This window comes from Muntiacus reevesi, chromosome 1 (assembly GCF_963930625.1).
Source record: "Muntiacus reevesi chromosome 1, mMunRee1.1, whole genome shotgun sequence".
NCBI lineage: Eukaryota > Metazoa > Chordata > Mammalia > Artiodactyla > Cervidae > Muntiacus > Muntiacus reevesi.
The window spans coordinates 224,162,284-224,176,560 of record NC_089249.1 but is presented as its reverse complement, the minus strand read 5'-3'; the positions used below and the strand labels follow the sequence as shown (position 1 = coordinate 224,176,560).

The window sequence follows — 14,277 nt, the reverse complement described above, 5'->3', positions numbered from 1 at the left end:
AAGATGCTTGATCCTTGTAAGAAAAGCTGTGACAAACCTAGACAGTATATTAAAAAACAAAGATATCATTTTGCAACAAAGGTTCATATTGTCAAAGCTATGTTTTCTTCAGTAGTCATGTAAGGATGTGAGAGTTGGACTATAAAGGCAGCTGAACATTGAAGAATTGACGCTTTAGAATTGTGGTGCTTGAAAAGACACTTGGAAGTCCCCTGGACTGCATGGAAGATCAAACCAGTCAATTCTAAATGAAATCAACCCTGAATATTCATTGGAAGGACAGATGCTAAAGCTGAAGCTTCAATACTTTGGCCACCTGATGTGAAGAGCCGATTCATTAGAAAAGACCCTGATGCTGGGAAAGACCGAAGGCAAAAGAATGGGGCAGCGGAGGATGAAATGGTTAGATAGCATCACCAACTCAATGGACATGAGTTTGAGCAAACTCCAGGAGATAGGGAAGAACAGAGGAGCATGGCATTGCAAATCCATCCCATGGGGTCGCAAAGAGTCGAACACGACTTAGGAACTGAACCACCACCACCACCACCAGAGTTTCCTCCCAAACCTTCCCACTGGAGGTGGCTCGAGCGTCCTGACTTTGATGCCGAACTTCACCTCTTACCAGAGGTGTGGTTTTGGGAAGCTCCATCATCCACTCTGAACCCCAGGGGATGACAGCTGTGAGAAGCAAATGAAGTAAGCCCAGCCCCAGTGCATACTGAGCACTCACTATATTCCTTGGGACACTCAGGGACCACTCACTATTTCACTGAGCCCACCCTCTTCTACTCCCCAGCGCAACAGAGCCTCAGACCAGCCAGCACAGAAAACATTGCTTTATTAACTGCGTTTGCCAACACACGAGGATTGCAGAGGGGGTCCTGAAGCCACAGGCTCCAGTGAGGGCTAGGCTCTGGAAACCCCCATGAGTGAGCAGGACAGGATGGGACTGGGAGCTACGTGATAGCGGGGTCACAAGAGCATGCAGGGGACACGGGCACTGGCCACCCCGAGGCAGCCATACATTCTATTGCTCGTTAAGGGTAGCGAACATGGACAATGTACAAAAAGGAGAAATAGGTTTTTGCGTTAATGAAAAATACATTTTTTTTCTACAAAGGAATCTTTCCTAATACAAGAAAATAAATATTGCAACATAAGCCAAAAATAATTTAAAATTGCTCTTTTCAATATATTTTCAATATTTCTCTTGTATATTAACAAATGGCACATCAACTTTCTTTGAAACAAAGACAGAAGGTGTCTCCTCCTGTGACATTCATATCATCCCCCCACCCCGAGCCAATGTGGAGCGCAGAGTGTTGTGCGTTTGAGGGACAAGGTGGCAGGAAGTGCCTTAAAGAACAACCAAAGGTCCTGGACTCCAGCCCTGGCTCTTTGGCCAATGTGGCCAGCTGGACCAGGGCCATGGGAAGTGGCCTCCCCAAGGGCCTTGTTACAGGCATCCAGACCATTCTGCAAAGCTTGGGGTATGGGCAGAGGTTGGCCACATCTGGCAGTAAGCAAGGAATGCCAAGTCCAGCTGCTGCCAATGTCTGTCAGAACTGGGCATGTGATTCTCTAGAAACTGCCCTGGCAAGTCCCACTGTGTGCCCATACATGACACACAGACACACATGCACATGGACACACAAGACGTGCCCTGGCACACACTCACACATCCACAGCTCAACACCCATGTTTGGAAACCTGGGTGTCTTCTCCAAGGAACCTGAGACCTTCACACTGCAAATGTTCACACACTGTCACCAAGTCAGAGCTCTTTTAATAAAATAAACCCTTCTAACCTTTCTTCTCCGTATTTGTTCTAAAATACATTTATGATCCATAAAAATACTTTCCTTGCACATTATCCTTTCTCACTGTGAGAAGGGGGAAGGAGGTGGGCAGCAGAGACCAGGAGAGTGGCAAAGACCGCCAGGATAACTTCCAGAGCAGCTTGTCCCTCCCTGAGGAGGGCCACTGAGTGTGGGCAGATATGGTCACATCACAGACATACGTCAGCCTCTAGTCTGGAAAAGGCCTCCTGCCTTCTCCTCAGCTTCCCATCTTGACCTCAAAGGCAGCAAAGCTGTCTGCACTGTGGATGGGAAGCTGGAAAAAGTGTGAAGGGGCTGTGGCTGATGGCAGAAAGGCCAGCAGTGAGAACCAGTATCCTTGTCTTCTTTGTAGCCTGCCGGACATCCTAGTAGTGGACGGCTGCCTGGCAAACAAAGCTCTTGGGTCTGGCCTGGCAGACCCTGGGCAGCCAGCTTTAGAGGCACCCGGACTCCGTGCAGGACACGGGGCCCCAGGGATAATTCAGTTCAAAGCAAGAGCCAATTGAGAAGTGGGTTGAAATCTACAGGCCAACTTGAGTAGAGGCCCTCTGAAGGAGTGCTGGTCTCCTGGCCTGGCCCATCCAGTCCAGGCCCTGACCAGACCTACCACCTTCCTGCCCTGGTTCTCTGCCCTACCTCGCCCCCAGAGCTCCCAGACCCGGCCTCAGGATGGATGAAGGGTAAGCAGGCTAGTGCCGAGTCTACTGGACCTGAGCACCCCACCTCCCGGCAGAGTTTGGTTGTTCTTTAAAGCTGGTCCCTTTGCTTCCTGTGAGGTCAGACCAGGCAATCCAGCACAGACAAGGTTGTGACCCGAGGTGACCCGAAGCACGGGGAAGGAAGAAGATCTGTTCAAAGGCAGTAAACAGAGAATGGGGTTAGGACGCTGCTGCTGACACTGCACTGGCCACTACCACCAAGGCGCCAGGCAGACTAAACTCTACACAGTAGCTCATGCCATCCCAACGCCCAGAGTCCGTGAAGCCCACTCTGAGTCTGCTCCGACTGGACACATCTGTCCAGCCCTTTAAACTTAGTCATTATCTTTGTTTCCTGTTTTGATAAAATTCACATGAAACTGAGTGTCCATGACCATGCCACTGTCGTACCTTGAAAGTCTGGAGTCGGGGATGGGTGCTCAGCCTGCTCCCCATCCCGCTGATTTGCGCTTTGTGTTATGTGAGGGGGATCCCCATGGTGAGACTTTTGCCACGCTGGTTTCACCGTCAGTCTCCTCCTGCGGAGTTTTAGGGTTCAGGAGAGCTCACAGTGGGCCCAGGATCCGAAATCCAACACCAGCAGCAGCAGAACAGCATCTTGTCCGAGAGCTTGGGCTCACCTCCTTGGGTGTGTGCAACGAACATGTTTCTATACTTGGTTGCTAAAGAATTCCATTTTTAAAAAAAGTCCAAGTGACAAGTTGTCAGGTCCTGGCTGTGCTGTATTATGGTCAAAATATTCTTTGGCATCCACAGAATGATTCGACTGATTCACTGGACTTTTGCAAGGTTCTTGTTGGAGAAGTTCTGGCTTTACCAGTGGCAGAAGTGACCCAGGAGTAAGTCATAAAAGAAAAAAAAACATGTTTTCACTGAATTCCTTTTTGTTTTTCATTTGTTCCCTGAGCTATCACCCTGGGGCCACTCCACTGAAACTCTTCAGAGCTACTACCTGGGACTTAGAGGGTGAAGCGGAGAAGGCAGGACGGTGACGGTGGGGAGGGAAGGGCTAGAAGGGCACAGCTGGGAAAGGGGGTTAAGGCTCAGAGGGGAAGAGGAACCAGGAAGATCCAGCAAGACTTCAAACAGCCCCGGCAGGCCATCACTAACCCGTCCCGGGCCCCGGGATCCCACTGCTTGTTGGAAGGAGGAGTTTCCAAAAGGAAACCGAGGAAGAAGCTCATCACTTAGCAGGAAACTTGAAAAGGCAAATGGTCTGGTCTGGTCAGCTGTCTGGGATTGATCAGACCCCGGCCAAGACTGGCCCCGAAGGAAGGAAGGAAGGAAGCTGGAGTCCCAGAGCGATTCTCTGTAGTGGGCGAGTCTGAGCCCCACGCCCCTGACCGGGCACTGGCCCTCCCTCGCAGCCCTCCGCCGGCACTGGCGGCTGGCTGGCTGGGAGTCCCCTGAGAAAATGGCACAGCTCAGGAAGGACTCTGGGAAGCCCTCCCCAGAGCCGCCGGGCTGGGCATTGGCAGGGGCAGAGCAGCAGGGGAGTGGAGGATCGCAGGGTGGGCGGGCAGGCCTCCGATGATGTGGGTTGACCAGGAACAGCTATGGTTCCCTTGGAACCAGCAGGCCCTCTTCGCCCCCTCAGTGCTTTCTTGTATAAGCTCATTGTGCTTGTGACAGTGAGTAGACTCTGGCTGGGTATCACTTATCATACTTCCTTGGGGATCAGTGAAGTGCAGCAGGACCCCCCCAGATGGACCCCAGTGGGATTTGGGAGCAAGGCGGGGCAGGCCCATCTGCCATATAATGCCCAAACGACAGTCTGTGTCACCCAGCGGCAGCGGGCGGGAGTCCTGAGCTCTTCATCACCTTGCCTACATGTAGCCAGGAGCCCAGCAGTACTGCGTGGCCCAGGCAGGGACGCTGCCACGGCTGTGATGGTGCACAGGACCAGGGCTGGTCCTTGTGGCCAGAGCCGTGGAAGGAATCCTAACGTCCTAGGCCAGCACAGAGGAAAGACAATAGTGTGGAATTCGAAACTCTCTTTATATTAAAAATAAAACCACATCAGAGTGGCAGCCTCAGGGGTCTGAGACACTCAGCGGAGATTGGAAATGGCAGTTGTCACTGGGCTGAGGCCTCACGGGGGGACCAGGACAGGGGAAGGGGTGACTTAGGAGGCCAGCACCCCCATGCGGACCACCTCTTCAGCCCCTGCTTCCCGGGGACCTCGCTGCACCCCGCTGTCCTCAGCCTCCACATCTGAGTCGCTCATCTCCCCATCAGAGAAGTAGCCATCAGTCTCAGTGTCAAAGTGTAGGCTGACCTTTGGCCTCTCGGCCACAGCAGAAGGCGGTCCCGTCCCCGCATCAGGCCTGGCACCTGGCGATCTCCGGTTTCCCTTGCTCTCACGGGGCAGCCGGAGCCGGCCTGAGGGCTTGGGACTCGCTGTAGGGCCAGGCACTTGGACATTAGAGTCGGCAGCCATCGGGGCTGCCTCCTCCGGGGTCTCGGGGGCCAGTGGTGGGGGGCTCTCGGGAGCTGCTGGGATGGGACAGTCCCCAGCTGTAGGGCTGGACGGCAGGTGAGAAGGTGTTCGCCGTGGTGGCTTCCTGGCAGGTGGTCCCTGACCCCCTTTGCTGCTGCCAGTATCCTGGCCCCAGGGCTTCTTGGGGGGCTTGTCTGGTGTCGTCCGTGAACCGGGCCCATCCTGTGGGGGTTTCTTCTTAGCAGGCAGGCGGGTGCGGCCGCGGGCCTTCCTGGCAGGGTCGCCAGGTCGCAGCGAGGGGTCCCGCATGAAGCTCAGCAGTGTCTCCTCGTCCTGCAGCAGCTCCTCGGACAGCAACCCCGGGGCGGGGTCTTCGCGGTGCCCATTGTTGAGCGACCACTCACTCATGGCCATGTTCTCTGCGGTGATCTGCACTGACTGCGCCAGCCAACTGTTGAAGAAGGTGCCGTCGATGGGGAACGAGGTAGACAGGCCTGCCAAGGAGAGGAAAGAGGCAGGTGAGACGCCAGCAGGCATGTGTCCCACCCTCCTTCAGGAAGCCCTCTCCCCCGCTGCCCTGCACGCCATCACGGACCTTCCTCCCTCTCTCCCTCTGCACTAGACCCGGCCGAGTTAACCTGCTCTGTCCATCCCGCCTGCAACCCCTGAACACCCTTCTCCCCAGACAGATGATGTCCTGCTCCTGGGGACTGTCTTCATAGTTTGAGGAGCAGAGTACAAAGTGAAAATGTGGACTCCTTATTCAAAATTATTAAGAATTTCAAAGTGGCTACAGTGGAGCATTAACCCAGGCAAGGGCCCTTGCTGACTGCACAGGAGCACACCCAGCCCTGCTCACCACCCCACATGGCATCACCCTGGGACCATGAGGGATGGGGGGATGGAGGAAGGAGCCCTCTGGTCACCAAGGGGCGCTGGGTTTTCATGAGTGTCGGTTTCCTTGGATAAGGGTATCTGTCAGGGCCAGCTCCAGTTACAGGCCCTCCTTCCTTTACTGAGGTCTTGGGAGGCGGCCGCTGATGTTCCCATCAGATGCCAAGCTGTCTCCTTCCTGAGACTGAGGAAAATAAAAGATGACCTGGGGCTTCCATGCTAGAGGTGAGGTGGGGGCTTCCTTGCTAGAGGGGACCTGGGGCTTCCTTGCTAGTGGTGAGGTGTTCCTCTAGAGCACGCCCCTTCCCTGAGGAGTGCTCTAGAGGAAGCATATGACATCCTGGGAGACAACGCCCAAGGCCAAGAGCTCCTCTAGGAATACCATGCTTAACGGGGCAGCAGTCAAGAGATCTGTGACAGACAGCTGTGACAGTGAGATGCACTCGGCAAAGACCACCGCTGCAGGGGTCTCTGGTGGCTCCCAGAAAGTTTGCAGGGGATGAAGGGAGGGCCTATTTGAGGACATTCTGGCAGAGGGGAACAGGGACAGAGAATTATGGCAGGCCCTCACCCCACAACATGACACAGGCTTCCTTGAAGGGCCAGGATGTCTAGAGGCTCCTGAGTTCCTAGGCCCAGCCTCTAGTCTATGAGAGGAACCCTTGGGAGGCCAGATAGGGCTCCAACACCCCCAGTCTCCTCTATACCTGGAAGGTGGGAGTGCCTGGACATGCGGGGAGCTGCAAGTGCAGTGATGGTATAAGCCTGGCCATGTGCACCAGGCCACTCACCAAGCTGCCCCAGGACTGAGTCGGACCCTGCCTTCACTTTCTCTTTCTTCTCGGGGCTGCCCTTGGGGCCCTCGCGGCCTTTTCTTTTTGAGTCGCTCTTCTTGCCCTTTGTTTTCCTCCCAGACCGCTCTGCATCAGGGAAAGAGAGAGCAGGAGGGAGATGGTTACCCCAAGCAGGCCAGACAGAACCAAGACCCCTGCATGGAATCCCAGGAGAGCCCCATCACTTAGCGTCTCGCCTTCTAGGTCACCTCCCCTGCACCTCTGCGGCCCCCATCCAGAGCCATGTGGGACCTGGGATAACTGTGGCTCCAGCGAGTCAGGGAATAGCTGATGTGGGAAAAGGGGGTTAGAGTCCCTGAGGGCCTTGGTGAGGGGCTCAGCGACACGAGGAGGGGGAAGACCACTCTACAGGACCTGAGCTGCAGTTTGATCTCTACGGACTACAAAACCCAGGAGAGAGTCCTGGTGGGCAGGAAGGCTGGCTGGAGGTGAGCGGACAGGACAGGGCCTCACAGGCCAAGGCCACGGAGGTAAAGGTGCGTAGGTCACTGCGGGGTCAGCAGCCTCGGCTTCTCCTCCTGACAGGGTCGGCCCCCTGCCTTGCTCTCGTGGTCTGCTCTGGAGGTTAGACAGTTGACGGGAGACTCGGGGTACACCCCTGGCCCTCATACCCTTCTAGTCCAGGACCACATGGGTCTGCGGAGTCACAGAACAATACAGAGCAGGGGAGGGACATGCTGTGGTGGCGAGCTGCCCCGACTCTTCTCCTAGCTTCTCAGCCAGAGGCTGGAGGGCTTCCAGAGTAAGCGTTTTAAGAGAAGGTTGAGGAGTGTGGGCCCAACTCCCGGACTCTGCCTAGCTCTACTGTTTATTCCAGGTGTTACCTCGGGCCAGCCTCAGTCTTCTCACCTATCACACAGGACAGTGCCTAGATACTTGGAGGGAGGCTTCCCAAGTCCCCCACTGCACTCGCTGTGGCCTGAGCTCCTCCCAAGGGCACAGACCTTACACAGTTGACCCTGGCAAGCCTTTAGCGTCACTTCAGACATTTTCTTTCTTCCCTGGCTGCAGCTATGCCAGGGCCCTTCCAGTTTCTCTAACAAGACAAGCTCACCTCCAGGTCCCCAAATATATGGTTTCTTTGTCCCTCCCCTGGTTCTGTTCACAGCCTAAGTATCACCGCCACTGGGAAGCCTTCTCTAGGCTCCTGGCCAGACAGACCTCAGGAATATACTATGGGTGAAGCGTCATAACACTGAGGGCATTGGCTTCGGGCAGAGGCAAACCAGTTTTCTCTCCAAATGCCTTGCCCTGACCAAAAGGTGGCCTGTTGCTGCTGCTCAAGTCTAGGAGCTACAAATGTCTCCAGACTCAATGCGAGAATGCGGACCCTCCGAGCTCCTATGTTTCTGGAATCCTGTGCCTAAGGGCACTGCATGCCTCGCCACTCTCCACTGCCTTCCTGCAGTGGGATGTATCGCCTGTGTGAGTCCCAGGAAGCCTGAGATGTTCCAGTGTCACCACCACCAGGAAGCCATCCCTGATACCTGTGTCCCTGCACTGGCACCCATGGCAGCCCCCGGACACCACCTTCCTTTGTCTCTCCAGATAGTGAACTCCGTGAGGACAGGAAGCCCGTCGTTCAGTCCACGGCAGGGCACCCTGTGCCCAGCACAGAGTCCAGTATTCTGTCGACCTCAGTCAGTGCTTGCTGAAGGAGCCGACAAACAAGAGGGAGCCTGGGAAGGCCTGGGGGCCTCCTGTCTAAGCTGCCCTAGTCCTGGGGGTGCACAGTGAGCCCTGACATCTAAATGGCCGTGATGCAGCATCTGTATCAGGCAATGCTGATTTCCGGGGCAGGGATGGGGCATGGAAGGTCCTCAGTTGTTGACTCTGGTGGTGGCCCAGCCACTCTCCTCTCTCTGCTCCAAGCCTAGCCCAACTGACAGGCTCTACCTGCAGTGGCAGCTTCTGGCTTAAAAATCTCTCCATCCACCTATTTTTACTGCATGGAATTCAACATCAGAGCACCATCTTCTGCACTAAGCACTGTTCTCTTTAATATGTTAACACTCCACAAAGGGCCCTGTTGTCTCGCAACATCCACACCTAACAAGACAGACCACTCTCAGAGCTTCTTTAACCTTTGATTTCCAGATCTGTTAAAGGCATGTGATGGTAAAAGCCTAAGAAAGAGGAAAAAAAAACCTACTGGCACAGGGCCTCAATCCTGTCAGATGGGGTCAGAGAGAAGGAACACACAGGTCCTCTTCCACCCCTGGGGCAGTTGCCTTCTTCACAATCAACACACAGGCACACAGGGGTTCAGGGAAGCTTGCCAGCTTGTTCCCTTCCTGCCCTGGAACCAGCACAGAGCCGCTGAGACTCCTGGTTTGCACTTGTACATGTGCAGCTCCCTCCTGAACCACAGTGGGTCCCGTACTGCCTCAGAGTCCCGTGAACCAGAAAGCTCCCTGAGGGCAGGCCTGATGCCCACATCACATCTTTGCTCCTTGCCTGCCAACACACACCCAGGACCCTGGGAGGCCCCTGCCTTGGCCCACTAACTGGGTACAGAGGGTAGGGGTAGGGTCAGTGGCCGCTGATCCCGTACACATGCCCCACCAGGCTCTGAAGACACACAGCTCCCTGGAACCTAGCCCCCTCGAGGGTGTGCTCACGAGAGGTGGCCACCGGCAGGCAGGGAAAGCGCCTACCTCGACACAGATCCTGTTCGATAAGTTTCATCTGCAGGTGGAATATCTGCTCCTGGAGCTTGCAGATGGCATGTTTCGTTCTCTCGCGCCTTGTCACCATGTAGCACAGATTTCTAACCTGAGGAGACACAAGAGAGATTTTCCACCTTACTCATGGGCAACCACCTCAACCTCCCAACTCTGGGGGGCCACTCTGCCTAACCTGCCCAGGATATCTGGGAATCAATACCCAGGCCCCGAATGCATTCTCAGTCCTGAGCTGCAATTCTCTGATCTCAAACACAGGGCCGGGCACAGGCTTGGCCCCAGGACCCGCAGTGGAGCCAGTGTGGGCAGGGAGTGTGTCCACAATGGTCAGGCTGGCAGCTCTGCCTTCCTTCCCTGGGCCTGCACTTCCTGGCTGAGTCATGCCATCGCTCAAGGCCCTTCCAACATGACTGCTCTCCCCTGTATGTAAATCCCCCAAGGCCTGTCATGGCCTGACAAGGTCACTAAGTTCATCCTTCAGCTGCCTGTCCAAGGCTTCTTACACATCAACGAAACTCTTCAGCCACCAGCCCCTGGGCAAAAACCACCTCCTATCCTGAGACACAAATGACTGGCACATGAGAGAGCTCCAGCAGAAGAGCTCTGAGTAGAGAGGCGGTCCCTGATGCACTGGCGTCCAGTCTGCAGCTGACCCTTGTCCACGTGTTGCACTGGCTTGAGCCAGGTCCCAGCTGCTCTGCTCAAGGTCTCATGTGCACTCGGCCATGTTCCCTCTGCCAGGGACAGACTCCTCTGGGGGAAGGGCAGGGCCTCTAGGACTACCTTAGGCCAGCTAGGAAGAGCCTCTTGGGGCCTGGGACACCATCTTGCTGAGCCCATGGGACAGGGCCCACCCTGCAGCTGGTTTGGAAGCACCTGAAGAACGTTGCTTCCTGTCCACCTGGCACCTGGACCCCGTGTGCCATCCCTCACTGGCTGTTCTCAGTGTACATCATCTCTCTGGGACCAAGTCCAGGCCTCCTCCCTCGTCAGGACACCACCTTGCTCTGACACTGTCTTCAGATCGGGTCACAATCTCCAGCAAAAGGGACAGCTGGCCACTGGAATCCTGGGTCCCACCAGGTTCTACCTCCTGCTGGGTTCCATGTTCAAGGCTGAGTTCGGTCTTCATAGCATCAAGCTGCCTGGGCATGACCTGAGGGTTCCAGGGCCCTTGCCTCTTGTCGAGACCATGACTTCTCCCACCCTGGAGTAGCCATGATGAGACCTCCCGGCTGGCATAGGCCGCCTCCTCTGTTCCCTGAGCCTAGCTGTGAAAGAGACCCCGACCACCTGCGCCAGGCTAGCAGGCTTCTAGAGGACGGGCTCTGGGTGGGTTCTCAGCACCACTCTGCACCTCAGCCTAGACTGTGAATACCAGGCTCTCCTGTGGTCAGCACCTCCCCAGGGGGCTCAGCCTGTGAGCCCTTGCTCCCGCACACTGGCACCATCTCACTTCTTCACAAATCCTGGATTCCCTAGGACCTCCCTCCAGCTAACCGCCTCCTACACATCCCTAGGCACAGGCTTGTGCTGGTCCCTGGGCTCAGCTGCGAGAGGTGCCACCAGAGTCCCCTTCTTAAGGCTTGCTGCTCAGCGGGGCAGAGAAGTACCGCTCTGAACAAGTCCTGACAGGACCAGGCAACCCTGATCCAGACTTGGGGGTGGTGAAAAGGCTCCCTGGAGAAGGGGGAAGACAGGCAGGACCTCATCCTTCAGGTCTTGGCTCCAGGGTCACCTCCAGGAGGCTTCCCTGTCCATCACATCTAAGCAACCCAATCTCATTCTCCTCATATCCTGGTCTCCTTCCTTCCCAGCAGTCATGTGGCTGAGCACGCACAGGGACAGTGGGGATAAAGGCAGCTGGGTGGATGCATGGCTACTTTGGGGGCCTGAAAACACACTAGTCAATATATCTAGCCTAAAAACAGATCAGGTCTACTTCCTATTTAAGTACAGATGCAGTTTTCTTTCTTTTTTTGACTTTTAGAAACATTAGAACAAGATTTCTCAAGGCAGGCCAAAATGAATTCCTGGTCAAGATTAACCCCCAAATCCCTGGGGTGGCTGGTTAAAAGCACAGATTCCCAGGCTTGGGGGAGTATCAAATTCTCTGGGGGTGGGGCCCTCAAATATATATTTTACATAGCACCACAGAACCTGAGAACTATTGCCAAGCTCCAAAGTGAGCTGCATGGGCTACTGAGTTTGACAGCTCAGCACATATAGGAAGATAATATTCCAGTGGGGGTTTTTTTGGTCCTATTAGAAATTCTGATTATGTATACTTTACAAAACAGCACAGTAGATATGAACGAGATATTAAAAATACAATATATTGGAGGTAAATGCTCAATTTTTTTCATAAGGGTACATACACTACCCAATCAATAATGTCTGGAGATTTCTGCTATAGAAGATTCTGTGAGAATCAAACACATTGTTACACCTTACTCCCAGTTCACTATGGAATCATCAGCTCCTCTAATTTTTCCTAAGACTCTGGTAACACAGCTACATGTAACTGAATGCTGTGAAATTCCTTTTCCATGATGGCTTTTAGGGAAAAGTATTGCAACCATCCTAGAAGCCAACCCAGGCTATTGGACTCCTTACATTGTTTTTTTCTGATTATAAATACAAGCCAAAAACAAACAATCCAATAAAAAAGTGGACAGAAGAACTAAATAGACATTTCTCCAAAGAAGACATACAGATGGCCAACAAACACATGAAAAGATACTTATCATCACTAATTATTAGAGAAATACAAATCAATACTACAGTGAGGTATTACTTCACACCAGTCAGAATGGCATCATCAAAAAATCTACAAACAATAAATGCTAGAGAGGGTGTGGAGAAAAGGGAACCCTCTTACACTACTGGTGGGAATGTAAATTGGTGTAGCCACTATGGAGAAAAGTATGGAGGTTTCTTAGAAAACTAAAAATGGAATTACCATATGATCCAGCAATCCCACTCCCGGGCATACCCAGAGAAAACCATAATTCAGAAGATACATGGGCCCCAATATTCACTGTAGCACTATTCACAGTAGCCAGGACATGGAAACAACCTAAATGTCCCATCAACAGAAGAATGGATAAAGAAGCTGTGGTGCATATACACAACGGAATAACACTTAACCATAAAAAGGAACAAAATTGTGTCATCTGCAAAGACGTGGATGGGCCGAGAGACTGTCACACAGAGTGCAGTAAATCAGAAAAACAAATATTGCATATTAAAGCATATATGTGGAATCTAGAAAAATGGTAGAGATGGTCTTATGTGCAAAGCAGAAATACAGATACAGAAATAGAGAGCAAACGTATGGACGCCAAAGGGGAAAGCTGGGAGAGCGCAATGGACTGGGAGCCTGGGACTGACACATATACACTGCTAGGCATGAACAAGACAGTGAGACGCCACTGCACAGCACAGAGGACTCTGCTTGGTGCGCTGTTATGACCTAAACGGGAAGGAAATCCAAAAAAGAGGGGATACAGGTATATGCGTGGCTGATTCACTCTGCTGTACTGCAGAAACTGACACAGAAGTATAAAGCAACTATACCCCAATTTTTAAAGAAAATGATAAAACAAACATCAAAGAGCATAAAAGCCAATCAGGTAGAAAAGTCCTCCAAAACTAGAGCAGGGATCAGTAATAAGAGCAGTTTTTATGTTTTGATAAAGTTTTTTTTTCTTGGCCACGCCATGTAATCTTAGTTCCCCAACCAGGGATCAAATCTGTGCCCTCTGCAGTGGAAGTGCAGAATCCTAACTGCTGGACCACCAGGGAATTCCCTTGATAAAGTTGTTTTGACAATAGCAAGTTTGGCAGAGAGAGACTGGACGTGGGCTAAGGAGGGCAGGGGGCAGGGAGGATTCTTAGCCAGCTACCTTAAGCTAGAATGGACCAGGGTAGGGGCATTCACGGAGCCTAGGGAGGTTATAGGAGGAGCAGAGCATACTGGGCATGAGATGCTGGAGCTTGGGAGGCAGGTGTGGGATGGAGTCAGCCTCCTGACGGGGAGTAAAGCTGTGGAGCAGAGGCACAATGAGAGGAAAAGCCTAGTGCAGTGAATGATCGCAGGGACCACGGAACACTCAGAGAGGGAGCAGCAGGACTGGATTATCAGGGATGGGGAATCTGGTCAGAGCATCCACAGGAAAAGTTATCTCAAGACCAAGGGCATGTTTAACTGTGGCGACCACTGCTGACAAGGCTGGAGGATAAGGGTGGAGAAGTGGGATAGATTGGAGGCTGCTGGCAGACCTGGTGGAAGGTTCTGGAATCTGGTAGTGGCAGGGGTCTGGCCTGCCACTATGGTAGATATAAATGAGGTATTAAAAATACAATATATTGGAAGTAAATTGCTTCAAGGAAGCTCCAAGAGTGAGAAGCAAAGAAGTAAGAACTGTGAGGAATGACAGAAAAGGAAAGATAGAGACGAGGGTAGAGAAACCGATGATTAGAGGGATGTGGGGGAGGGAGGACTTGCTTTTGAAGATAGGACAAGGTAAAATGGATTCAAACAATGGTGCAATCCTGGAGACAGAGAGGGGATGAAGAAAAAATAGATCCTCCTGTGCTGTGGGTGTGGGCTGGAAAGAGAGCCCGGTGCGGGGCAGGAAGGGGAGAACATGAGAGCAAAGGGCAGAGAATGGGTCCAGAGGGCACTAGCAGGCAAAGGTTCTGGTCTGAGGAACAGAAGATGAGGTCTGCTAAGAGAACAGGCAGTCCTGAGGGAGTGGGGGCAAGGCTGGGAACCGGTGGTGGTCGAGAGCCCAGAATGCTGCTAGCTAATGTCTTCATCAAGGCTGGCTGGCAGGC

The 14,277-nt window shown here is 53.1% G+C and overlaps 1 protein-coding gene across 8 annotated transcripts in view; it reads right to left on the bottom strand.

Moving 5' to 3' along the window:
- Nucleotides 1–827: 827 nt before the first annotated feature.
- The window catches only part of JADE2 (jade family PHD finger 2), a 50,985-nt gene continuing 37,535 nt past the window's right edge, over nt 828–14,277 (bottom strand). For 6 of the 8 annotated variants that reach the window (XM_065918568.1, XM_065918567.1, XM_065918566.1 and 3 more), the window contains exons 10-12: nt 9,409–9,526; nt 6,689–6,817; nt 828–5,497 (exon numbers count right to left, since the gene is read on the bottom strand). In XM_065918568.1, the coding sequence (XP_065774640.1) occupies nt 4,689–5,497; nt 6,689–6,817; nt 9,409–9,526 (1,056 nt within the window). In that variant the 3' untranslated portion in view covers nt 828–4,688. The remainder of the gene's footprint in view (nt 5,498–6,688; nt 6,818–9,408; nt 9,527–14,277) is intronic. The other 2 variants (XR_010660906.1, XM_065918569.1) reach the window with 2 other exon arrangements.